Raw genomic sequence first — 27,099 nt, 5'->3', positions numbered from 1 at the left:
GGAAATCCGTACAATTGCCACGTCAGTGGCATAAATCGCGAAAATCCGTACAGGCTGCCACGTCAGTATGTCAACGCAATTTGCGGAGCGTCCGTACTGCTGCCACGTCATCAATTGCTACACAAATCTCTGTATGTAAGTGTTGGTCTCGCTTTATTTTTATGTCTTTGGGTTACTTGGGCCCCATCGGACGAGGTTCCATAAGTTGGTGGGAACTTTTCTTTAAAAATAGGCCTCTCGGCAAGACTTTGAAAGTTGGCAAAACTTCTCATGTTGCTACTGCTTCTTCACGTAGGGTTTAGGCCCCTTGGCCGGGATGTGAAGGTAGGCTCCGTTCTTAGTGGCTTGACACGTCGGTAGTTTGTGACATCCCCCCTTCTTGAAAGAAGGTAATCGTCCACGATTACAGCATATTTGCAAAACAACTCAAGTTAGCTCAAAAATTTTCAAGGGTCATTCCGAGGGACAATCATTCTTCTAATTCCAAATCAGAGCTCTTGATTTCCTGGGTCGTTGGCTTTCCAAAAGAATCTCATCCAACAAGGAGTCTCATTCGAGATCTAAGTTCTTGATATCCTCGGTTGTTGACTTCCCAAAAGTATCTCATCCATTAAGAAGTATTTAGTGGTTGACACATCACAATGTAACACAAATGCTCACATATGCATGTTACAAGACACAACAAACAGAGCCGTTGAGCACTCCCCTGAGACAGACGGTCTGCGGTATGAAGCTACTCAACAACTACCTCGTCACTCCCCCCAGCAAATAACCTAAAAAGGTCCGGGCCATGAGTTCAAAGGACTGGTACAACCAAACGCTCCCCAGACCGCAGCCTGCGTCACTTGGAGGTTCAAGCATACAACCAAACGCTCCCTAGACCGCAACCTGCATCACTTGAAGGTTCAAGCATACAACCAAACGCTCCCCGAACATCCCGTCTACGTCGTTCGGAGGTTTTCCATCATACAACGAAACGCTCCCCAGACATCCCATCTGAGTCGTTCCGAGGTTCAAAAAATACCAAAACAACATTTCTCACTACTCCTCTCGGGAGTAAATCACAAATCAATGATACTAGTATTAAAACCAGAGTCAAACGATTCAAATCGGCCCAAGACAAGTTAAAAACATATAGCATCCATTTCAAACAAATTTCAAACATTACTTTCTCAAACAGTGATAAAAAATATCTAACGATTAAACAACTAGAGAGTTCATTCAAGGTTTTGTTCGAAGGACCGAACTTTGCGGACGACTGGCTTGCCCTTCTGCATTATAGTGATGGTTCGATTCGGAACCTGGACAGTCGCATCATTCTTGTCGTGCCAGGGCATGCCTAAGAGAACGTCGCAATTGCCCAAAACTTCATAATGTGGAAATCGGCTTTTCCATGATAATATTGGATAGTCACTAGAAGAGCACCAATGAGCGGTACCACTTTCTAAGTTTGCCTTGTGGCTAGCTCAGCTTCAATTTCTCCACCCTCTGCATCAAAATCAAAGTGCATCTGCTTCAAGAGTTCTGGATGAATGAAGTTCTCTGTGGCTTTGGGGTCAAAAAAAATAAGGGATTTCAAGCGATTGACTTTACCATATGCTTGACACACTTCATTTGTACTCTCAAGGAGCATGCCATAGATATCAGAGACTAGTCCAATAGCGGGTCTAGCTCTCTTGTCTGGAGGTGGCCCTGAGGATCGTTCGGTCGTGGGAGCAGAAGGTTGCTCTATAGACGTCGAGGCTTGCTCAGGACGTGTAGTAATGTATGCCCTATTTGAAAACATCCGAAGCATCGGCCTTCTTGTAAAAGGGTTTCTCGTTGATGCTGTGTCAAACGAGGCCTTTGAGGTTGGGTTTCACGAGACTCTTGAGAATTTGTTCGTTGTTGTCGAGAGTTGTGGTTAGTGGCCGGAGGTTCTTCTGTGGTAAACTCCAGCTTTCCCTTCATCAGTTTGTAGCCGACTGCGGCATGGTCCATAAGCTCTTGCATTGTGGAGACTTGTTGGGAGAGACAATATTCTTGATGGTAGTCCAATGGTGTATCCCTCGCATTGGGCCTCCAAGGGAACAAGCCTAAAGAAGGATACCGGAAGGTATACCTCGTGAAACCTTTGGTTATATTCGTCCATGGGCTCTGTGGCAAGCATTTTGAAATTGCCCCATTCTGCCAAGATCCGGACTTCAAACATAGAAGTCATATAACTGCGTGCAAATACTGTCTTGAAAGCTTGCTAGGTCCTTGGAGCATGCAGTTGTGTCGTGATTGAACTCCACCACTCCATAGCATTATCTTTAAGAAATTCTACTGCTCGAGAAATCTTGGAGTCTTTTGTATAGTTCCCCAAAGCATCAATGTTGTCGAATTGTTGTAGGAGCTGCAATGCTTTCTTCCGATCTTTCACCCCGGAAAAAGTGAAAAATTTGACTATCGTGCCACCATCCTTGAAATCTTTGGATTGGTTAAGCGCGTATCCCGGGTACGAATATTAAGGGTATCCATATGGGCTCCAACCATTGTAGCCTGGTGATGTTGGAGGTGGGGGCAACGGCAGTGGCAACGACGGTTGCACTAGATCAGGGTCACATGGGTGCACCATATTCCTGAAGACTCCCATGATCGAAACAGACGGCTAGGAAGGTTGTCTGTTGGAAGCTCTCGTACTTTCTATTGCCGGAGGAGAAGGTACCACTGGGGGGTAACATGTAATTCAAAAACTGTTGAAAACTTTGCAGCATCGGAAGATTCTGCCGAGGATGTCGTGAAGCTCATCGAGAAGAAATATTCTGTTGAATCCATGAGCGCCATGTCTTGGGTTCTTTATGGCGTATGCCTTGTAAGACAGATCTATGAAGACGGGAGTGCGCCCAATGCGCGATGAAGTAAGGGTGGGAGTGGCTAATAAGTTCGGGGTCGGAGCACGAAGATTCTTCAAATAAAATTCCAGTAGCCTTTGGAAGCGCCGGTTTGCTCTATCTACTCTTTTGAAAGACCGGTATGCTTTCAAAAAAGCACACGTTACCACTTTCACGGGATGGGCTCCACATGCCAATTAATAAGAATAGATTGAACACACTTTAGCACTTCAATAATAACCAAACTGAAAGAGAGAGAGCACACCCGACACGGAGTGGCGAAATTCCACCCCAGAGAGTATTGGCCCCCAAACCTTGGCGCCCCTTTCGGTATTTCTTTATATTACTTGAACTCAGTACAATGCCGGTACTCGCTCTCTGCACCTTCACCTAGAAGAGTGCCAGAGATTGAGCCCTCTGCACTTATTTAAAGGCCCTTGACCTTGAAAAGCAGTTTACATGAAAAGCTTGAAACTCAAAAGCAACTGGCTCAAAAGCTGGCACCCAAAAACAGGCAACGCGTTTTGCAAAAATCCGTACAACTGCCACATCAGCAACGTAAATCGCGGAATCCGTACACGTTGCAACGTCAACATGTCAGCGCAATTTGTGGAGCGTCCGTATTGTTGCCACATCATCAATTGCTACGCAAATCTTTGTGTGTGAGTGTTGGTCTCACTTTATTTTGATGTCTTTGGGTTACTTGGGCCCCATCGGACGGGGTCCCATAAGTTGGCGAGAACTTCTCTTTAAAAATAGACCTCTCGGCAAGACTTTGCAAGTTGGCAAAACTTCTAATGCAGCTACTGCTTCTTCACTTAGGGTTTAGGCCCCTCCGTCGGGATCTGAAGGTTGGCTCCGTTCTTCAGTGACTTGACACGTCAGCGATTTGTGACAACTATACTGCCCATGCCACAAATGCAATCACTAGCGTGCATTAAAGCGATATGTTGGGATAGATTCGCCCCTCCTACTCTACGGTCTAACTGAGAGAAAGAGAGGTTGTCTGAAGTCCACACAAAATCTGCAAGCTGCCATACATCCGAGATCCTCAAAGTCATGCAGAGACGCTCCCAAGCAACCAGCTCAGCTCCATGTAAAGTAGCAAGGCTGCCCTCAATCCTATCCATGGGGTCCTCAAGGATGTTGAAGTCACTCCCAATGCACCACTGCTCTGCATGAGGCAATGACTCTATGATATGTGACAAAACTCAGCCCATGCACTTACATGGTTGGGTGCATAAATGTTCAAGAAGCCTGAACCTGCATAGTGACCCACTGGACCCTGCTTGGCACAATGATACCTTTGTCCACAATGACCTGCTGCCATGAGTCCGCAATAGTCATACATACACCTCCTTGAATGCCTCCAGGCCCGGAAGCAGGTGACCAAAATGTCTCATAGAGACCACGCAAGATCTGTCCACAAAGGCAAACACACCTCTCACAAAGGTGATGCTCCTGAAGCATGCGCCACCCATGAGGCATCCCTGACGCTCTTGTCTTAGCCTACCCCTCTTGGTGTGTAAATTGGGATCCACCAAGCCCCTGCACATTCCATGAGACTATCCTCATGGGGTCGGTGGGAGAAAACCGATATTGGCGCAGCAGCCAGCATGGAAATCTTCAAGGCCGGCTTGGATGGGGAGTAGTCTGCATTCGAGCGACCTTGAGATAGGCATGACTAAAGTGTCTATCCAACCCATGCCCGAGATGAGCGAGCAGTCTGTAGTGCTACATCCTTTGTCCAGGAATCCTCATGGACATATACATAGCAAGGAGCACTCTGGGTGTCTGCAAAGAAGTATACCACAATGTATCTACATCCTGATGCATCAAGTGTGACGTCACTAAGAACTTGGCTAATGGCCATAGGGTCTGTATCAAGTCTATCACTCCCAAGTACCATGTCTAGTGAGAGAACTCAAGAGCTTGAACATGGAGCCAATCCTCCATTGTTGCATGGTCCACTCTATGTGGTCCCTGCCACAAAACGGAAATGAGAAGCCAACAGCTGTGTCGAAGGCATCTGCTCCTCTGGTTGCCAGAAAACAAAACATGGAACTCTATAGCAAGTTGCCTCAAGGTCAAGAGATGGGTCGCCAAGGAAATGTTTTAAGTTGTATACAAAGAGGTCCCATCGTAAGCAAATATCAAAGCTGGTCAACCCTCGAGGGACTGACTCACAAGGCAAGCCTGCACCAAAAGTGGCGTCCTCAGGTAGGGTTGTCCCTCCCAAGCTAGTCAGCTTGCGGAAAAAGCACTACCACGAGATCTCCGTGTTGTTGAGGAGTGCACTATCCCCCTAAGCCGATAGTGGGGTGTGAGACGGGCCCTACCCCCCTAAGCCGATAGTGGGGTGTGAGACGGGCCCTACCTCCCTAAGCCGATAGTGGGGTGTGAGACGGGCCAGCAAAAAAGTATGCGGGTCGAGTGGGAGAGATGAGAGGAGTAGGAGGAGAGGGAGGTGTGCACTGGTTCATTTGAGTTAGTTGAGTCCCATGTTGTTCAAGTTCTACTTTTGAGTCGCTCTGTTTGCTTTGTTGTTTAGTGTTTTCATGCTGTTGGAGTGAGGTTTCACCCACATTGCACTGAGAAGCACCCATTGTAGAGAGCACAACACATTACCTCCGCTACAAAGTGCATAATCAGCATGAATTTTCTAGGCAATGTTCATATTTTGCGGGTTACTGGATAGCATATGCTGGTTTATCTGGATTTTCAGATGTTTCGATTATGGTTAGGCATGAGTTCCAACCAGTTATGGCGTACAATGATCCAGCGGGTCGTTGGATGACAGTTTAATGTTGATCAATGGCCAAACTTATCAATTTGGTGGTGTTTATGCACATACAACATCGGGATAACGGGCTGCTTTGTGGCATACATTGTCTTCTTATCCATGGGTTTCTAATGCTCTGCTTTGTGGTGATTTCAACCATGCACCCGCTTTATCTGATAACACCATAGGAAATTCACATATATTGGGTGTGGAATTGCAGGTCTCATTACATGCACATGGATGTCGGATTTGTGGAGCCTCTTGCATCCTAATGTTCCTGGATATACTTTTCAACATGCTTACTCTTCATATCGTGCACGATTAGTTCGGTAGTTCGGTAGTATGTCCTCAGCATACAACAATTTGATGAGTTTGTATGCGAAATGAGCATAGATCATACCCTATTGTTGTCTGATCATGCCCCTGTTGTGATGTCATTTCACTTTGGGCGGAGGCGTTCCGCCAAATGATTTATGATGTTATTCCCCCACTGGTCGCCCAACTGCATCTTGATCCTAATATTGCTTGGTTTCCCTTTGTTGCGCGTATGCAAGGTGTGATTCATTATTAAGGCAAGCATTACATGCTTCAATTACGTGGTGATGTTGAGGATGCCAAACATGTTTATCAACAGCTCCAACTCTTGGCTGACACACGTTCATTGTTCGACAGCTTTTTGCCAAGCTCGACTATGTCTGCAACATAATGAAAAACGTAAATTAGACAAATGGCAGACTCGCGCTCGCCATTGGACGTTTGTGGATAAGGGATGTGCCTCGAAAAAAAAATTAAGCATTTGCACCATTCAAGGGCTTCCCAAACCATTAAGAGGGTTATGGTCCAATCAAGTTCTTGGACAACCTCAAAACGTGAGCTTGGGGATGCCATGGTCTTCCATTTTGGGGATGTCTTTGCTGCTCCTCCTCCGGCTTCTGCTGAAGTTCTTCATGCATGCCAACTTTTGTTATCTATAGTGCATCCGATTATCTCGTCGCAAGATGCTCTCGCAATGGAGGTGGATTTTACAGAAAATGAATTGCACTCAGTATGACGTTCCCCTGGTTGGGATGGGTTCACTGTGGAAGTTTTTGTTTCTTTTTGGAAGCCTTTAAAAGATTCTTTACTCTACATGATGAATACTGCATGGTCTAAACACAATATGCCATCATCTTGGAAAGAGGGTTTGCTGAGATTGTTGCCTGAACAAGCACTTTGTGAGCAGTTCTCACATTGGCGGCCAATTACTCTTATGCCGGTTATCTATAAAATCCCGGGTAAAATGATTGTTCATTGTATCAAGAAACCTCTTATAGAGGGTACCCATTTAGTGCGATACGGCTTCATCCCTTGTTGCCAAATTTTGGATAATTTGGCTGAAGTGTTGATTGGAATGGAGTACGCCAAATACACCCAACAGGATGTACTCATAATGCAGGTAGCATTGAAAAGGCCTTTGTTACGGTGCAGTGGGATTTCATTGCTACTACAATGTGGGCCGTTGGATTCGGTCCAAGGTTAGCCAATGTTGTATATATTCTGTTGCTCACAGTACTTCTTCAAGCCTTCTTGATGGTGAGTTGATTGAACCTTGGCCTCTTGGATGCTCTGTCAGGCAAGGTTGCCCACTTAGTGCCTTGTTATATACCATTGCCACTCACCCCTTGTTGTTGCATTTGGATCACTGGACTTGGCTTGGACGTCTTCATGGATTGAAATTACCCTCTAGGAATGACTTTATTAGGCACATTTATGCCGATGACTCGTTGTTTATGCCCCGCAACAACTAGGATGATGTGCGACAGATTATGCAGGCATTGGATAGATTTGGTCCGGCAGCAGGCCTTAAGGTTAATTTTTGGAATCTAAACTCATGCCAACTGACATCCTCTTTTGTGGCCCGACATAATTCTTGATCCGTATGTGGTTGTCAGACACTTGGGGTATCCTACTGGCTGGAGAGTAACCAATACTCAGCAAGTGGATTGTGTCATGCAATGCCTCAATGTCAAATTGCATTATTGGAAACTTTCTACATGGCCATTACATGTTCGAGTCCACATTGTCCAAAGCATCATGAAGGCATATGTTCAATTTTACTTGCCGTTGTTGCATTGGCCTCCTTCTCTCCTCTCCTCGCTTATGGGGGGACTGCGAGGAAGGCCAGGTTATTTCCTACTCTTGCACAACCGTCTCAGCCATGGACAATTATGATTGCTGCACTATGTCAGCATGTTACCACTCCTGCCTTTGGTCACTAGCAAACTTCCCTCTGAGAGATTGTGCTTGGCAAGATGGTCGGTCAGATTCCTGGTTGCTCGGTCGCCTCTAGTTTGCTCTTTGCTTGGAAAGCCATTACGGACATGTGCCCACCAAGACAGCCTTCTACAAAGTTCGGTTTGTTATGTTGAGACATATAGCTTCACCAGCTTCCACATTACATGGATTAATTCTTACCACATTGCTTGAGCGTAGTGGCTGAGCAGCTCCAGGTCTCTTCACACTTACGGACATGTGCGCACCAAGACAGCCTTCTACAAAGTTCGGTTTGTTATGTTGACACATATAGCTTCACCAGATTCCACATTACATGGATTAATTCTTACCACATTGCTTTAGCGTAGTGGCTGAGCAGCTCCAGGTCTCTTCACACCAATCAAAGATTGGGGCAGGTAGAGCAGTACGCACTCCAAGAGAGTGCCAGAAATCAGGATATGCATTTTATGCAGAGAGAGGAGGTAGAGACAGACTCATTTTGGTGGATACATTTCTGTTGTATCTTTATGCCATCCAGATGACACAGACAGTTTTTATATGGTTTTTCTCATAGGCCAGTTCTCTTTGGTTTCTTTGAGAGGTCAACAAAAAATTTGGTTCTTACTTTCTCTCTCATACACAAAGCATAAGATCACCAGAGCACGCAAGTTATCTTGTTTCATTGCAAGACAACCACTAAAGTCATCATGCGCAGACAAGGTGGTAATAACATCCTGAAGGCAATCTCAACATTGTGCTCAGTCGCTGCAAGATTCGAAGGAAGTAGGAAGAAAACCATGCACCCATACCTGATTTGACAAACCAAGCTCAAGTAGTCCAGTTGGCATTGGGACATATACTTTCGCCTGTGAAACTTCCTGAAATGCCAGTTCACAGATATTTATCCATGCTAGTAAACAGGTTATTCCTTCTTTTCATTGGTATATACAAGAAATCATGACATAAAAGAAAAAGCATACATTTAAAGCACATGCATCAGAATTTGTCATGTTGATCCATTGTGGCTGGCCTGTGAATAACACCTGACCATGTAATCTGCAAAGTGCATATTCTGAAATAAATTACAGTCTTTACTCAACCCCTCCTATATACACCAGCAGACATAAACATGGAAGCTCTTAGCACATACACCAAGTACATGTTGACAGAGTGCTTTTAGAATAAATCATAATGCTGCTTAATAATAATTTTACCCTGACTCCAAAGGAGTGGATTGAGGCATTTGTATCAAATATTCACAAACTCTTGTCTTCAAATGTGGGATAGCAATGTCCGGGCATTTTGGCCCTTCCATGAAAGGTGCAGATGAATTGAAATTGGTTTCAAGCTCATTTTGAACAACTGTGCCACTGCAGCAACAACCTGTCAACTCCACAGACCTGAAAGATACAACGAGTTGGTGAGAATGTACATATACAGTTTCACAATGTGTCCTGGGAGATTCTCAAGAAACTTGATAATGTATGAAGAGCTTCATTTTACCTTTGGTCATCAGTAAGTCTCCAATAGAGAACAAAATTAACACCCTTTCCATTGAGAAGGTATCGCAGCTGCTCATGTGGACCCATCACTTCGGCATGCTTTTACATACACCTGAGAAAATAAGGCATTTTAGCTACCAGGCAAAGCATTAACGAGCAAGTACCTTGTTATCTTCAGATGAATCCATTAATAATTGTACTATAAAATCCGAAACATACTCTGCTCTATTGGAAAGGTGTTAGCTCATTCAAAAAAGTATCTCTGATCTAACAACACGTTGACCATTGAATTGCACCAAAATAGACAGAAGACATGACCCATATTACCAAAATTTGCCAATAAAACATTGATGGCGTGGTGATGGAAACAAGTTGATAAATATATGCATCAAGGCCTCCAAACGACAGAGGCAAAAAAAGGCTAAAGACTAACTAGGGAGGGTGGGGAGGGCACAATGCCACGATGGCATATCAAGCTTTGGAAGTGCTTGGCTCATGAAAAGAATTCCAACATCCTAAAAGCTGAAGTTATCAAGCCTAGGATCAGGTTGCACCTCTACCTCGTCCTCTAAATCCTCGCTGGAGGAAGTGGCCTCATCATGTGCCATCTCCCACTCAGTGAACGGATCTACCTTCAGCTCTATGTGCAAGTTAGCCCTCACAAACACTAGATCATTGGCCCTCTACACCCCAAGTTTCCTCCTCTTCTTAGAGTCAATGTGACTGTATACGCTCCAAAGTTGCTCCAAGCAATTGGAGCTCACCGCTTGGCCAAAAACACAAATAGCCAAGCACTGCAACTTAGGTCCATCTAATCCATAGTCCTCCCACCATAGCGCCGCCCCAATGGTGGTGCGATCTAATTGTGCATCTAGACAACCATAGGAGCCCTTTTTTTGTTGATAGAGAGAGAGAGAGAGAGACAACCAAGGGAGCCCTTTTTTTGTTGATAGAGAGAGAGAGAGAGAGAGAGAGAGAGAGAGAGAGAGAGAGAGAGAGAGAGAGAGATATGAAATGAAATGAAATGAAATGAAATGTTATATTAACGTCTTCAAAAGGCCATAATGACCTATGAGACCCGAAAGTTACGAAGTGGTGGATCTGATACAAAGTCAGAGTAACAAAATAACCTAACAACAGTACAAAACAAAGATATATACTATGGGGTCCTAAGTTGATCGATGTGAACCAAGCAAAAGACTAGCAAAAAAATGGGCGGCTTGTTGGGATAGCTGAATCACAAGAGATCTAGCATCGGTCGTTGGCGAATCTCATCAATTTCCTCCATGGCTAGTAGTCTGACCGGGCGTCATGCATGCCTGGCCAGCGTGCTCCGAATTTTTTGTTGTAGCCTCCGTCGATGCTGTGTAGTTCTTTGCAGTCGCGGGCGCCTGGATTTCCCCAGTTCAATCGCTCGGTCAATCAGTGTGCCTCTGGTGTGAGACGAGGGGGGGCTCTCCTGTGGGAGTGGCTCTTGCGGCTGTCCCATGTCTGCTCTGAAGAAGTCTGTGATCCGTCTTTGAGACTGGCTAGCCTCGCCATTCATCAGGCTATCTCTGTGTCTACGCAGCTCGAGCAAGAACAAACCCAGACATCTCTGATCTTCGTATCCCATGACTCTTGAGAGTGGTCCAAAACCTTCTCTGAACAAGCAATGGAAGCGCCCTCGTATCTCGTAGTAGACGAGGCAGCGACATGTATAGTGTAGCTCTGTCTCAAGTTCCATGTTACGCAAGGGGCATGTCCTGTCCTCTGCTGGTACTCCGTTGTATCTCCCAGTCTCAATCCGCAACTGGTGAGAAGATGTGCGTAACTGGCCAATAGTACATCGTATCCCATGAGACAAGTGGGTATCCATGTATCTAGGTCTCGCCACAAAACCATCTTCCGTAAGCTGGAGAAGGTGGTCTTTGTAGAAAGCCATCTTTGTGCCCAATTCCTGTGCTGGTTGTATCCATGTCCTTCTGGTGTCTAGCTGGGTCAGGTCTTGGCGTATGAGCTTGGTGATCTCTGACTGTGTAAGAGTGAGAGATGGTGCATCCAATGAGTAATGGAATGGTGGCAGCCGGTCTATGCTGAACCCATGTGCCTGACACGATGTCATCTCCCCATACCAGCATGTTGTATCTCCTTGTATGGCTAACTGTCGAGAGGATTCAAGTGCTATGCGAGCATATCTGTCTCTAGGAAGTTCCCATGTGCGGTTTATGAAGGAGACTGATCTGGTGAGCGCCTCCACCACAAGTGGGGGGGCCGCTAGCTCTGCTCGGATAATGGCCCGTGGTACTGATGCCTTGGCTCTAATGAGCCGCGAGATCATAGAGACGAGAGGTTTCTCCATGTTACCCCATCCGTCTGAGTGACCCGTCCTCCTGTGGTGATCCAGTGAAGGTCCCCATATCTCGGTTCCATAGAGCAATGCTGAAGCCACCAAGGTGTCAAAGAGCCAGAGCTTCGTCCGGGGTTCCTGAAACTGAACCTGCGAACACATCCTCTCCAATCTACCCAATGCTACGTGGGCTCTAGTAAGTCTGGTTTCTGCTGCTCTTCTGAGTGAGAATGTAGGTCCGGTAAAAACCACTCCAAGGTAAGTGTAAGCGTCTGTGTACTCCACACTCTCCTGGCCGTATGTGAGTGTAGGTGCTGACCTCTTGATCCACTGTGGGGTGGTATTAAACACCATAACCTTGGTTTTACCCAGGTTGACAGACAAACCACTTTCGTGGGCAAACGTATGCAGAGCATCCAATTGACGTTGCATTCCCTCTGGGGATTCGGAGATCAACACTATGTCATCAGCATATAACAAAAGTGGAATCCATGTCCCTGCCAACTGAGCACCTTTATCCCCATCGCTGTCAATGTAGTCAGAAATCTCATCCACATACATACCGAAAAGAGTGGGAGAGAGCGGGCAGCCCTGCTTCACCCCGATAGTGGAGTGAACCGGTGTAGAAAGTCCCTCCGGGGTGCGTACATGCCCTACTACTGATCTGTACAATGCCATGATCCCCCAAATGAGTTCTGTGGGTACTCCCATTTCCTGTAATCTGCGCATCAGTCTAGCTCTGGGTACCGTGTCGAAAGCTTTGCGGAAGTCCACAAAGCTACAATAGATCCGTCTCCCATGAGATCTGCCTTCCTCGATGATGGCCCTGAGTGTTAGGATATGGTCAAGAGTAGAGAAGCCTCTCCTGAATCCTGCCTGCCCAGTTGCACGTATTACTTCCCTCTTTGCCCATCTACTCAGCTTTTGCTCAAGAATGGATGCATACAACCGTGCCAGTGTGTGCCCAATCATAATAGTGCGATAATTCCCAGGCTCCATGGGGTCCCCTGATTTGAAGCTAGGTACGATTGTAGATAGGCTCCAAGTGTCCGGTAGGCCCTCACACATGGCACGGTTAAACATAACTGCTAGAAGCTCTGCTAGTAGGTCTTTGGCATGCATGAAATGCTCAGCTACTAGGCCCTCATGATCATATGCTCTCCCAGTCTTCATCCTGTCAATGGCTTTCTTCACCATCTCAGCAGTGAAAAAGACACATGTATGTGGGCATGGGTCGGGGGGGTTGGGGAGGGGCGGCTGTCCAGGTACTGTGTACAAAGATGATGCGTACTGACCCCAGGTCTCTATGGAGGAAATAGCAGGGGGGGAGGGGGACTGCTCATGAAAGAGCCGCCACGCCTCACGCGAGTCTTGACTCAAGAATAGCTGATATAGATCCTGCTGGAGTCTAGCCAAAAAAGCCCTCTTCTTCCGCCGCACCAGGCGTCGGAAGTCCATCTGTGACTGTCTGTGAGTGACGTCCCCCAACAGCACCTCTCTTTGAAGTCTGGCTCTAGTCTAGCTGTTCTGAGGCATGCTCCTAAATCGGCGGCTCTGCTCAGGCTCGACCAGATCTCTCGAGACAAAATGATGCAGTCATTCTTTCATAGAAGTCCTTAGGCAAAATGTTATAAACCACAATTCCCATCATTATGCAAAAAGGGCATAACCATAAGGATTCCATCACAATCATGTTTATTTCTTTTGGAGAAAGGAGTGGCTCTCTCAATACAAGAGGCTGAATCTACAAGAACAATACAAGTTATTGTTCTTGGATCTCCATTGTCACACAAGTCTTCACTTTAGCAAGCATTGCCAAATCGGCTCAAGTAGCCTTTTCTTCCACTTCCTTCACCTTCTCGGTAGAGAGATTGATCATGGATTCAAATCAAGACTCAAGCTTGCCAAGGCAAGCTTTGAGGTCAAGAATTTCTTCAATGACCTAATCGAGGGCTGACTTGAGTTGCCCAATGGGGTCAAGTTTGCTTGGGGCTGCCAAAATAGAGACAAAACTTGGTCGCGTTCAAATGTCACCGTCCCTAGAGAACTCCCATATGTCATCATCCAAAATAGAGAAAGGGGACTGTCCTCTGGGTGGTGCATAAACTGATGTACTTGAGGGAAAGTAACAAATAGCTAGATAGAGGTATCTGCCTGTCTCTGCTTTCAGTCTCACCCACATGTACCTAGCCTGCTCGTCCCTGCGGGCTATATGTATCAGTGGCTGCAGATCCTCTCTAAATAACACTGCCACTCCTCCCGAGCCCCGCCCTTTGTGCTCTGAGCGTGTTTCCTGTCTGTAGGTTGTCTCCCACCTATATCCACTGATGTGAGGCATGGATTGCCCAGGGGCCTGGTGTGTCTCAGAGTAGAAGATGATGTCTCTTCCAATAAAGCTATCCTCAAAAGCACCCACATCAAGACGCATAGATCCATTGCAGTTCCAAGCAGCTACTTTGATTGTGGTCCCATAAGTCTCGCACCGTCATGTGGAGCGTCGCTCAAGTATTACCACTTTTCCGTCTCGGTAAAAAGCGATCTTGCCTTTTCCCCTTGCCGCTCTAATCTCCGGCATTAATTCCTGCATATGAGCGATCTGCGAGAGGGTGAGATCGTCCCCAAGAAAGATGCCAGTCTCTTTAAGAGTTGGTCTTTTCTTCAAGAATGACTTCTTTGCTTCCATGGAGGGAAAACGGAGGATGAGTGCTCTTTCTTTTGAGGATTCTCCACTGCCTCCATTTTTCTTTATGTTGCCCACTCTCCATGACCTTGTGTGTGTCGGCTCATGAATCCCCATCAAGGCTGTGAGTTCTTTTACTTCTTCGTCCACGTTGCCTTTGTCTTTAAGACCGCAAATTCTCACATGTAAAGCGCGCACCCTTCTCCTCTGCTCCTCCTCTAGTATCTGGTTAATGATGTTGTTGGGTGTAGACGTGGGCGTTATCTCCTTGTCTTTTCCTTTCTTGGCCACCTTGATCCATTTCTCGGCTTCGTCCGCCTTCTGTTGGGTTTTGGTAAGAACATCCACCCAAGAAGTCGTCATTTCTTTGTGCTATGTTTCTCCCTCTTTGATGACTCGTACTTGTTCCTTGATCGTGTTGATTTCTTCAATTACTGAGGGTTACAGTTCGCCCTCTTCCAGTGTGTTTCTTGATCGGGCTTCGGCGAGTTCTTTCTTGAGTGACGTGATCTCTTCCTCTTGGGTCGTCACTCGGTCTTCCAACGTGCTTATCTTGCTCTCTTGAATCAGCACACGTCCTTCGAGAATGTTTATTGTGCCCCAGAGATTGCGGTTCAGCTTGGTGATGGTCTCCGTCATTTCCTCTTTGCATTTTTGAATGGCATCCTCTAGGGGGTCGGCTTTATCGTTCGTCTTCCTCATGCTTGATCGCCGTCCGCAAGGGGGTTAGATGCGCGTGTGCACCCACCCTAGCAACGGGCGCGGCAGTTGGGCGTGTGGGGGAGTCGTCCGCAAGGGGGTTAGATGCACGTGTGCACCCCCACTAGCGACGGTCTCGACGAGTGGTGGAGCGCGAGGCGGTACTGCCCGGGGGGAAAGCGGTAGTTATAGTTTGGAGAGAGAGAGAGAAGGGGGGGGGGGGGGGGGGGGGGGGGGGGGGGGGGGGTAGTATGGTAGATAGAGTGGGGGGGAGGGGGGTGGGCCAAAAATAAAAATAAAAATTACTCCCTACGCGTAGAGGATGGACGTCCTACGCGTGAAAGGAAAAAAAGGGGGGGGGAGACATACTACGCGTAGGAGAGGGGAGCACGCGGGCAGGGCGGGGGGGACGGGCGCGTGGGTGCAGGGCAGGGCGGGCGCGATGGTGCAGCTCAGGCAGCTCAGGCAGAGGCGGGGGGGCAGTGAGGCGGGCGCGTGGGTGCAGTGCAGGGGCGGGCGCCAGGGTGCAGCGCAGGCAACGAGGGGCACGAGGGGCAGAGGCGGGGGGGGGGGGGGGCCAGGACGCAAGCCAAGCGACAGCACAGCGCGCGCGGGAGCAGCACAGCAGGCAGGGCAAAGAGAGAGAGAGAGAGAGAGAGAGAGAGAGAGAGAGAGAGAGAGAGAGAGAGAGAGAGAGAGAGAGAGAGAGAGAGAGAGAGATGATCCCTAACCTTACACCGGAGGTTACTGTCAATACGAAGGCGGTTCAAGACAATGCAAATCCAATGGCTCACCTCCTTGTCATTCTCTTGCTTCTTCCCTAGAAATTTGGGGTCGACCATGTAGGCCGTTGCATGTAGGAGAGTGTAGTAGGCATTCCACCGAGACACACACAAGATCATGATTTCTTCGTGGTTAACCTGATCCATCACAAGCTCATGGAGCTTCTCAATCATTCTATTCCTGGATTTGTAGAACTTGCCTATGCATGGATGACCTGCAATACGTGGACAATGGGCTTCACCATAGCATCAAGTGTCTTCAGCTTCTCCCACCTGCAGCATATTTGGCCTGAGCTCTATATTCTCTACTAGTCTCTATAGAAGACTCTTGCGTGCGGTAGTACTCATCACTAAGAAAAATCCCCTCAGTGCTCCACCGCATGTGGATAAGCAGCCAAGCATTAGGAAGTTGTAGGCAAAAGGGATCTCTTGATACTTCCGGGGCAAGGAAAGAGAGAGAAATGAAATGAAATGTTATATTAACGTCTTCAAAAGGCCCAAAACCTATGAGACCAAAAGGTTATATCCATGTGTGACTCTAGTACAATGTCAAGGGAACATAAAGATAAAAATAAATGAGGGTACCTAGAGTGGGTTGTAAGCCTAACCTGCATCCTCAGCATCATCAACATCCTCATCATATAATACATCAGCTCAAAACATATGGGGAGGGGTACACTCACATGAATGAGGTTCACAATGAGGAAAGTAGACAATGGTGATCATCCCATGAGCTCTCTCATGGGTCTCTGTAGTATGACCTCAATGTCCTCCATGGTCAGCTCTCGTCTACGATGTAAGGATCCTTGCATCCTCGGGCGTCGTGAGCAGCCAAGATGGATGCCTCGATCAAGAAGAATTCCCTAATGAGGGTGTAACTGGGTAACTTGTGATGGGCCATCCCGTGTAGTCCACCTGTAAAAAGTAGTGATCTGGCTCTATATGGATCTTCTATGTGTAGGTCCTCTGCTCCTAAGGGTAGCCTCTCTGAGTCTACGGATCTCCCACAAGAAGAGACCTAGGAACCTCTAATCATAGTAATCCATGATGCGGGATAAGGGGCCAAAGCCCTCTCTACAATGAAAACGCCCATGGATCTCATAGAATGCTGTACATTGGCACATATAGTGCTTCTCTGTCTCTGGATCTCTATGGCAAACCAGGCATAATCTCTCCTTTGGGGGTATACCTCTGTATCCGCAACTCTCTATCTCCAACTGGTGTGATGAGGTGCGTAGCTGACCAATAACACATCTAATGCCATGGGATAGGTGTCACAAAATGACGAGGTGGCATGCCAAATTAATCAGACCCAAAGTTATAAGTTGTTGTTCCAACTTATGGGCACCTGCTGTTGACAGGGCCCCAAGGGACACTAGGGAGATTAAAAAGGCTGCCAGGGCAGCTGTAAGGACACCAAATTTGCACTGGCATGCTGACGTGGCACAACGTACGGACTTTCGCGAATTGCGTTGACACTGCTGACATGGCACAACATACCGAATTCCGCGTTTCATGCTGCCAGCTTTTGGGACCTGAAGCTTTTGAGTTTGAAGCTTTTCCTGTAACTGCTTTTACTCTTAAGAAAGCAGCGGATGCTAGATTGTCCAGAGCCTCTGCGGCCTTGGGAGGGTTGGAGAGGATGTGTTCACAAGTGCAGTTTCAGGAACCACGAACAAAACTTTGGCTCTTTGATACTGTGGTGGTTTCGGCTATGCTTTATGGGGTCCAGATTTGGGGACCATCTGTGGATCACGATAATTGGAAGTCAATGGAGAGACCTTTGGTATCTATGATTTCCCGAATGATTAGAGCCAAGGCCTCCGTACCACACGCGATTACCCGAGCGGAACTAGCTGCCCCTCCGATAGAAATTGAAGCTCTTACCAGATCAGTGTCCTTTATACATGGTTTGTGGGATACAAATAATTGCCGATATACTAGACTGGCCCTCGAATCCTCTCGACAATTAGCAATGAAAGGGGATACATCATGCTGGTATGCGCAACTGTCCTCGTGGTTTCAGAGACAAGGGTTCAGTATGGAAAGATTACCCCCCTTCCAATACTCCCTTGAGGCTCCATCACTGGCAATTACACGAACGGAGATTAATAAAATCATCCGTCAGGATCTTATACAGTTGGATACTAAGAGGACATGGGTAGACCCTACACAAGAATTGGGCACCAAGATGGCCGACTACAAAGAAAACTTCCTACAGCTATCTGAAGATGGATTTGTGATTCGCCCGAGCTACATGGATACCCACCTGTCTCATGGTTTGAGATGTGCTATTGGTCAGATTCGTACATCCTCACACCAGTTGGAAATTGAATTTGGCAAATTTAGGGGAATCCCACCTGAGAGCAAAATTTGCAAGTTATGCGGAATGGAGCCGGAGACAGAATTACACTACATATGCCACTGCACAGTATACTATGAGATACGTAGGCGTTTCCATTGCCTATTTAAAGAAGGCTTTGGACCTCTAGATAGAGTCATGCAATACCAAGATCAAAGATGCTTAGGCTTGTACCTATTGGAACTACATCGGCACAAAGATAATCTAATGAGAAGACAAAGAGCACTACAGCCTCAGAGGCCGATCACAGATTTCTTCGGATCGAGAGAAGCAGGAGTGGAAGGAGAAGCAAGAGGCCAGCAGCCAGCACAAAGGAGTACCCACATTCATACCAAAGGCACCCTCATTGACAAGGCGATTGAGCTTAGGAAATCGAGACGACCACGACCGAGATGCAAAAGCACACTTCACCGGAGGAGACTACAACAAAGGATTAGAAGCATTCTAGCCAGACACCCAGAATGCTCCTAAGAAGTTTATTTAATACTTTGTATTTAGTTTTTCACATTTATTTTCACACTTTCACACTTTTCACACTTAGTACTTTAGTACTAAGGTACCCAGACATTGTAACAGATTCACCACTTTTGTATCAGTTTGGTCTCATAGGTCATTCTGGCCTTTTGAAGACATTAATATAACATTTCATTTCATTTCATTTTCTCTCTCTCTCTCTCTCTCTCTCTCTCTCTCTCTCTCTCTCTCTCTCTCTCTCTCTCTCTCTCTCTCTCTCTCTCTCTCTCTCTCTCTCTCTCTCTCTCTCTCTCTCTCTCTCTCTCTCTCTCTCTCTCTCTCTCTCTCTCTCTCTCTCTCTCAGGAGATGGGTTTGTGATTCGACCCAACTACATGGATACACATATGTCTCATGGCTTGCGGTGTGCCATTGGTCAGATACGCACATCATCACATCAGCTGGAGATTGAGACTGGTAGATTCAGAGGGATACCAACAGACAGCAGGATATGCCGCTTATGCCAGCTAGAGCCAGAGACGAGTTACATTACATATGTCATTGCACAGTGTACTATGAGATTCGAGGCCGTTTCCACTGTTTATTCAGAGAGAGTTTCGGTCCTTTCTCTAGGGTCATGAGTTATGAGGATCAAAGATGTCTTGGGCTATATCTACTTGAGTTACACAGATATAGAGACACTTTACTAGGGAGAGCTAGAGAGAGACAGTCCCAGAGATGGATTACAGATTTTTTTCACTAGATATGGGATAGCCAGAGGAGCAACCATCACTGCAGAGCTCGGCCCCACACTCATTCGACCACTACCGGCACTCTCATCGATCGAGTACTGGAGCTATGGAAATCTAGACGGCCACGATCGAGGAGAGAGGCGACACAACATCGACGGAGACTGCAGCAGAGGATTCGAGCCATACTCTCTCGACATCCAGAGTGCAAATGAGGATGGATTGTAGTAGTAGTAGTATTTTGTTCTAGTCTTTTTGTACCCAGACATGGTATCAGATTCACAATTTTGTAACAGTTTGGTCTCATAGGTCGTTTTGGCCTTTTAAAGACGTTAATACAACATTTCATTTCTCTCTCTCTCTCTCTCTCTCTCTCTCTCTCTCTCTCTCTCTCTCTCTCTCTCTCTCTCTCTCTCTCTCTCTCTCTCTCTCTCTCTCTCTCTCTCTCTCTCTCCTTGCACGATGGATGCTCGCGCTGGTGTACCTGATGCTCGCGCTCCCCTCTCTCTGGGAACCATGATGGTGTAGTTGATGCTCGCACTGCCCTCTCTCTTCAATCCCTCTCTCGCTGATGCTCGCGCTGCCCTGAAGCTCGCGCTGCCCTGATGCCCCTGCTCGCGCTGCCCTGAGACCTGCACACACTACCCTGTGTACTTCTGCTGAGGCTGAGGCCTACGTGAGCAGTCCTATCCTCAGCAGTCCCACGCGTAGTCCTACGCGTAGCAAGTCCAGTTGTTCTACGCGTAGCAAGTCCAGCAGCCGGCACCCCCCTTCTTCTATGCGTAGAAAGTCAATATCTCCTACGTTCAAGTTTATTTCATTTTAAGCCTTAAGGTAAATTTTAAGTTTAAAGAGATTTTAAGCCTTAAGACCATTCTCTTTGCGCTCAAGTTTAAAGAGATTTTAAGCCTTAAGGTAAACTGGTTAAGTTTGCCATATTCTCAGTCCCTCACCCTAGTACCCTAGTACCCTACCCCACATTTGTGGCTCGGGTTCAATGGATCCGCCCACCGAAGGGGAAGGGCCGGGTGTAGATAGCTACACCACCCCCAAAAAAAAAACAACAGCTATATTTAAACGGAGAAACAAAGATACTGTACTATCACTAGGATCCTTACGAGTAGGGAAAACCTCCAGGATACATGATGAACTAATGATGGAGAAGGTCCAGGTGATGCTCAAATCAGAGCTAAACTATATGAGGGATGACATCAGGAAGGAAATGCACGCGAGCGCTGAGAGCTACAGGAACTCCATGTATGGAGACATGATGAGAGAACTAAGGAGAGAGATCCGGGGAATACAGAATGAGGAAATTCAGATCTTTAAAACGGAATTACGAAACCTAATCAAGGCCGAAGTAAATGTAACAAAATGCGTTATGCAAAAGAAACTCGATGAGGCAGTAGCAATTTTTGAAGCATGGAGAACAAATATGGAAAAGCACATGGCGAAAAAAGATGCAATAATCGAGGAGCTAAAAGGAGAACTTGCAGCTTGCAAATCTACGACTAAGGAGAAGGGAGACGACCAACCTTCGATGCTGAAGGAGCTCGAGGACATGAAGGATCAGATGAAAGCTCTACGGGAAGGAGATGAACAGAAATCGAAAACGGCATCTTCATGGGCGAAATGTCTTTTTAAGACACAAGAAAAGGTTGATGAAGCAGAGAAATGGATTGAGGATGCGAAGAAAGGGAAGGCCCAGATGCTCAAGACCACACCTACTTCTACCATTATTAATTAGACCATTCAGGAAGAGCAGATAAGGAAGAATCGGGCTCTGCATGTGCGGGTCACAGGAGTCAAAGACAAAGAGAATGTAGATGAAGAAGTGAAGGAACTGCTACAACGAATGGGCATCACAGAGCCCACTCAATCAAGTGCATGGAGATTGGGCAAGAAAGGAATCGTTGAGAAGGGAAACGTAAAGGATAGGGCACTTATTCTCCGCTTCCCGAATATAGAAATAAGGAAAGAATTTCTAAAGAAGAGGCCAACTCTAAAGAAAACCGGTATTTTCCTAGGAGATGACCTTACATTGGCACAAGTGGCACACATGCAAGAGTTGATGCCAGAGATCAGGGCAGCAAGAGAAAAGGGGAAAATCGCCTTTTATAGAGGAGGGAAAGTAGTGGTTCTGGAAAAGCGCTCAACATGACGGTGCGAGACCTATGGGGCGACGCCCCGAATAGAGGCCTGGAATTGTAATGGATCATATAGGCTAAATGTAGGTGCCTTTGAAGATAGCTTTAGGGACAGAGACATAGTTTTCTACTCAGAGACACGCCAGATACCGGGACAGCGTATGCCACATGTAAAGGGGTATTTATGGGAAACAGCTGGTCGACCAGACAAGAGATCTCTACGGGGTAGCCGGGGTTCAGGAGGAGTAGCAGTCTTATTTAAAGAGGAGCTGAAACCACTACTACAGATTATCAAGAAAGATGAGCAAGCAAGGTATATGTGGGTGAGAATGAGAGCCAAGACAGGTAGGTTTCTATATATCGCTATATGCTACTTCCCTCCAAGTACCTCAGTCTACTCCTCACCTAAAGGACAGTCCCCTTTCTCCATATTGAATAATGACATATGGGAGCTCTCTAGAGATGGAGACATCGTTCTCTTAGGAGACTTTAATGCCAGAACGGCCAACTCTCAAACAGTATTCTATGATACTTCAGAGGAAATGCTAAGAGAGGTGGATTTATCACAAAAAGGGCTTACTAGAAACTCACAGGATAAAGAACACACTAAATATGGGAGACATCTCATGGAGATGGCAACTATACATGGTTTGGCCATACTTAATGGTCTAGAGAATTTCCCGTTATCTGGGGGATTCACATGCTTCCCGCACAAGCATGGGGCCAGTACAGTGGATTATGTCATGACTTCACCAAGCTTTATTTCTGGTATCGAGGACTTTAAGCTGGGACCCAGACCGGTTGGGATTGCAGTGGATCATGCTCTCTTGACCTTATCAACACCTCTAGCCATCTAAACCTCACAAACATGAAGTTTAGAGTGGTATAGTTGCCAAAAATTGAAAAAAAAACCAAAAACAGGACCCGTTTTTTCACACAGTCTAGGTTCAAAAATGTTGTGCAAGAGTAAGGTTAATGGTGAGATCGATACTCCAAAAAAAATGCTAAGTTTTTTTCAGCTAATAAGGCAACTTTGTGGATATATAGCACCTAGAAATTCATTTTCATACTCTTCAAATAACTCAAGCAAAATGGTCACTTAACAGGACACAAAAGTGTCCAAGGACATAAAAGTGTCCTGTTACCATTCTAGTGTTAAACATGCTCAAGAGTGTTCTCTTAGAGAACTATTAGGAAGCAGGTATGTGTACCAATTGAGGTAGTATAAGCCAAATAGATCTTGAGCTTGAGGCTACAGGGTTTGTGATGGCAACCGAGCAATAAATGGGATTTCTCACAGGTGAATGCTAGGAGCAATGGCCCGACTATACGAATCCATTCTTGAACAAAAATTGAGTAGATGGGCAGAGAATGAGGGCATAAGGGCAACACGACAAGCTGGATTCAGAAGGGGTTATTCCACTTTAGATCATATTCTTACGCTCTTAGCCATTATTGAGGAAGGAAGAGCAAACGAGAGAAGGATGTTGCTTTGTGGATTTTCGGAAAGCTTTTGATACAGTACCAAGGGCCAGATTGATGCGCACGATGCAAGAGTTAGGGGTCCCCAAAGAGATTATTTGGGGGATCATGGCCTTATACGGGTCTAGAACTGGTTATGTACGTACTCCAGAAGGGAATTCCGACATGTTCATTCCACCGTTGGAGTAAAGCAGGGATGCCAACTGTCCCCTACTTTATTTGGTATGTACATAGATGAGGTATCAGATTACATTGATAGAGAGGGTGACAGAGGTGCTCAACTTGGAGGGTCATGGATCCCTTTGTTGTTGTATGCAAATGATATTATATTGATAGCAGAATCACCAGATGGAATGCAGAGGCAACTAGATGCATTACAAAAATTCGCGGAGGACAGTGGACTGTCGGTAAACTTGGGTAAAACCAAAGTTATGGTGTTTAACACTACACCGCAGTGGGTTAGGAGATCGGCACCTACATTTGCATATGGCCAGGATACAGTAGAGTACACAGATGCATACACATACCTTGGTGTGGTATTTGCAGGACCGAAGTTTACTCTTAAGAAAGCAACGGATGCTAGATTATCCAGAGCCTCTGCAACCTTGGGAGGGTTGGAGAGGATGTGTTCACAAGTGCAGTTTCAGGAACCACGAACAAAACTATGGCTCTTTGATACTATGGTGGCCTCGGCTATGCTTTATGGGGTCCAGATTTGGGGACCATCTGTGGATCAGGATAATTGGAAGTCAATGGAGAGACCTTTGGTATCTATGATTTCCCGAATGATTAGAGCCAAGGCCTCCGTACCACACGCGATTACCCGAGCGGAACTAGCTGCCCCTCCGATAGAAATTGAAGCTCTTACCAGATCAGTGTCCTTTATACATGGTTTGCGGGATACAAATAATTGCCGATATACTAGACTGGCCCTCGAGTCGTCTCGACAACTAGCAATAAAAGGGGATATCATGCTGGTATGCGCAACTGTCCTCGTGGTTTCAGAGACACGGGTTCAGTATGGAAAGATTACCCCCCTTCCAATACTCTTTTGAAGCTCCATCACTGGCAATTACACGAACGGAGATTAATAAAATCATCCGTCAGGATCTTATAAAGTTGGATACTAAGAGGACATGGGTAGACCCTACACAAGAATTGGACACGAAGATGGCCGACTACAAAGAAAACTTCCTACAGCTATTCGAAGATGGATTTGTGATTCACCCGAGCTACATGGATACCCACCTGTCTCATGGTTTGAGATGTGCTATTGGTCAGATTCGTACATCCTCACACCAGTTGGAAATTGAATTTGGCAAATTTAGGGGAATCCCACCTGAGAGTAGAATTTGCAAGTTATGCGGAATGGAGCCGGAGACAGAATTACACTACATATGCCACTGCACAGTATACTATGAGATACGTAGGCGTTTCCATTGCCTATTTAAAGAAGGCTTTGGACCTCTAGATAGAATCATGCAATACCAAGATCACAGATGCTTAGGTTTGTACCTACTGGAACTACATCGGCACAAAGATAATCTAATGAGAAGACAAAGAGCACTACAGCCTCAGAGGCCGATCACAGATTTCTTCGGATCGAGAGAAGCAGGAGTGGAAGGAGAAGCAAGAGGCCAGCAGCCAGCACAAAGGAGTACCCATATCCATACCAAAGGCACCCTAATTGACAGAGGGATTGAGTTTAGGAAATCGAGACGACCACGACCAAGATGCAGAAGTACACTTTACCGGAGGAGACTACAACAAAGGATTAGAAGCATTCTAGCCAAACACCCAGAATGCTCCTAAGAAGTTTATTTAATACTTTGTATTTAGTTTTCACATTTATTTTGACACTTTCACACTTTTCACACATAGTTCTTTAGTACTAAGGTACCCAGACATTGTAACAGATTCACCACTTTTGTATTAGTTTGGTCTCATAGGTCATCCTCGCCTTTTGAAGACGTTAATATAACATTTCATTTCATTTCATGTCTCTCTCTCTCTCTCTCTCTCTCTCTCTCTCTCTCTCTCTCTCTCTCTCTCTCTCTCTCTCTCTCTCTCTCTCTCTCTCTCTCTCAAGCTCCCTCCCTCTCTCAAGTCTCATCACTTATGGCCCAAGCTTCCGCATCAAGTGAACGTGTGCCCTTGGGTGCGAAGCAGAAGAAGAAGAAGGATGAAGCTTCATGGTGGGACAAAGTGAATTCCCGAGTGTTGGGAAAGGCCGGTGGTGCACGTGCATGGAGGTGCAAACTACGTGGCTTTGAATGGCAATCCGGCACAACCAAAGTCCTTGCTCACCTCCTTAAGCTGGCGGGACAACAAGTAGCAATATGTAAGGTGGTCGAGAAGCAATTGTTGAAGGTATTTGAAGCCAAGGATGCCGCCATCAAAGCCAACAAAGAAGAGAAAGAAGCGGCCAAGACGAAGTGTCCCGCAATCGATCCCAACGACTTGGTTTTTCCCTCTTCTACGTCTTCATCGGTTGATGGTGATAGTAATGCAGCAACAACGGAGACGGTGGCAACATCATTTCGATCTGCATTTTCAATGCCTAATACTACTGCCGTCTCCACTCCCAAATCTCACCAACGCACCCTACATACCACTTGGGATCAAAAAGGAAGGAGGATGTGGATGCAAGTGTTGCCCGCTTTTTCTATCATGATCACATCCCCTTCATAAAGGCTCAGTAAGACTTACTATGATCTATCATTTTCTCACAGTCAATCATCTGAATTCTCATTCTCATCTAAATAATAAATCCTAATACCTCTTGTGTGCACTGTGTAGGTGGGAGTATGTGCACGAGGATTGGAAAGTATGGGGCACGCTATGTGCCACCCTGTTGCCAAATTGACTTTATCTGACAGAAAAATAATTCTAAATGAATTATTGGATTTATAAGTGAGAGGGTTTTCTCGCTTGGAACACCAAGGAAAAATAATTCTAAATGAATTATTGGAATTTTAAGTGAGAGGGTTTTTCTCACTGGAGACATCCGAGTACAGAATATTCCTAGTGCGTCATTCAGAGTAATGACGAGAGCACTGTGAAAGGGAATATCTGTAAGGCCACCAGGAACGGGTACTTCTAATGCGTCACATCGGATGGGTGACAGGGAGCATCGAGAAGAAGTATCCGACCATCCGGGAACGGACATCTCTGATGCGTCATAGGATGGGTGACATAGAGCACCGTGAAGGAGATTGTACTGTAAGTTCGGTAGGAAAGGACTAGGTGATGGGTATTCTTGATGCATCACAAGGTGGGTGACGGGTGCATCGGAAAGGGAATATCCATAGTCGGGAGGAAATTCCGAACTGTGTTAGAATTGTGCACAAGGAAAAAGCAAGCACTTGAATGAAGATGGGTTCAGAGGAAACTTTGAGGAAAAACAGATGCTTTCTGAGAAAGCGGGATTGCTTTTCGGGAAAGCAGATGCTTTCCTGCGAGGAAGTCTATGTCTGCATTGCAACTATGCGTGTGATTGCATCCAGGGACGCCTGGGAAGTGCTATGAAAGCATTGTTTTTAACTTATAAGGTTTTATTAAGTTTTTGGGCAGGTTCAGACTATTTTTAAAAAACGCCGGCCGCCCACTTAATAAGTGGGCAGCCATCTAATAAATAAGGAAACAAATCAGCCAGCGTTTTCTCTCTCTCTTTTTCTGGCAGAAAAAGAAAAAAAAAAAAAACGGCCGCGATCTCTACGCGAGCAGCTATTCGTGCCCGTGGCTAGGAGCTATAAAAGCATCACATGCCCTTACTCAAGGAGGGGGACCAATCTTTGCAAGGAGGAGATGATGCTGCAGATTCCAGCCGTAAAGAAGACGTTGCCAATGATGCCCATGGCTGCCCCAAGTGTACCAGATGTCGCCAAGACCCAGTGCGCGAGTTCCCTCGCGAAGAAGTGCCTACGGAGCGTGTTTCCATCGCGACAAGCTGCTGTTTTTTCTCTGCTTTCAGCCCATAAACGTCGTAGACGGGGCTGATTTACGAGAAGGAACCCGAGAACACAC

The 27,099-nt window shown here is 46.3% G+C and overlaps 1 protein-coding gene across 5 annotated transcripts in view; it reads right to left on the bottom strand.

Annotated features, from left to right (window-relative positions):
• Positions 1-27,099, bottom strand: part of LOC147449796 (transcription factor ABORTED MICROSPORES-like) — a 71,870-nt gene that overhangs the window by 23,836 nt on the left and 20,935 nt on the right. For 3 of the 5 annotated variants that reach the window (XM_086522152.1, XM_086522151.1, XM_086522153.1), the window contains 4 exons: positions 9,394-9,504; positions 9,105-9,290; positions 8,871-8,946; positions 8,700-8,768 (listed from right to left, as the gene is read on the bottom strand). In XM_086522152.1, the coding sequence (XP_086378278.1) occupies positions 8,700-8,768; positions 8,871-8,946; positions 9,105-9,290; positions 9,394-9,479 (417 nt within the window). In that variant the 5' untranslated portion in view covers positions 9,480-9,504. Of the gene's footprint in view, positions 1-8,699; positions 8,769-8,870; positions 8,947-9,104; positions 9,291-9,393; positions 9,505-27,099 lie in introns of those variants that run through there. The other 2 variants (XM_086522154.1, XM_086522155.1) reach the window with 1 other exon arrangement.

Source organism: Adiantum capillus-veneris, chromosome 10 (genome assembly GCF_014529385.1).
Source record: "Adiantum capillus-veneris isolate H3 chromosome 10, ASM1452938v2, whole genome shotgun sequence".
NCBI lineage: Eukaryota > Viridiplantae > Streptophyta > Polypodiopsida > Polypodiales > Pteridaceae > Adiantum > Adiantum capillus-veneris.
Note: the sequence above shows the minus strand (reverse complement) of the source record. Positions and strands in the feature narration are given on the sequence as shown.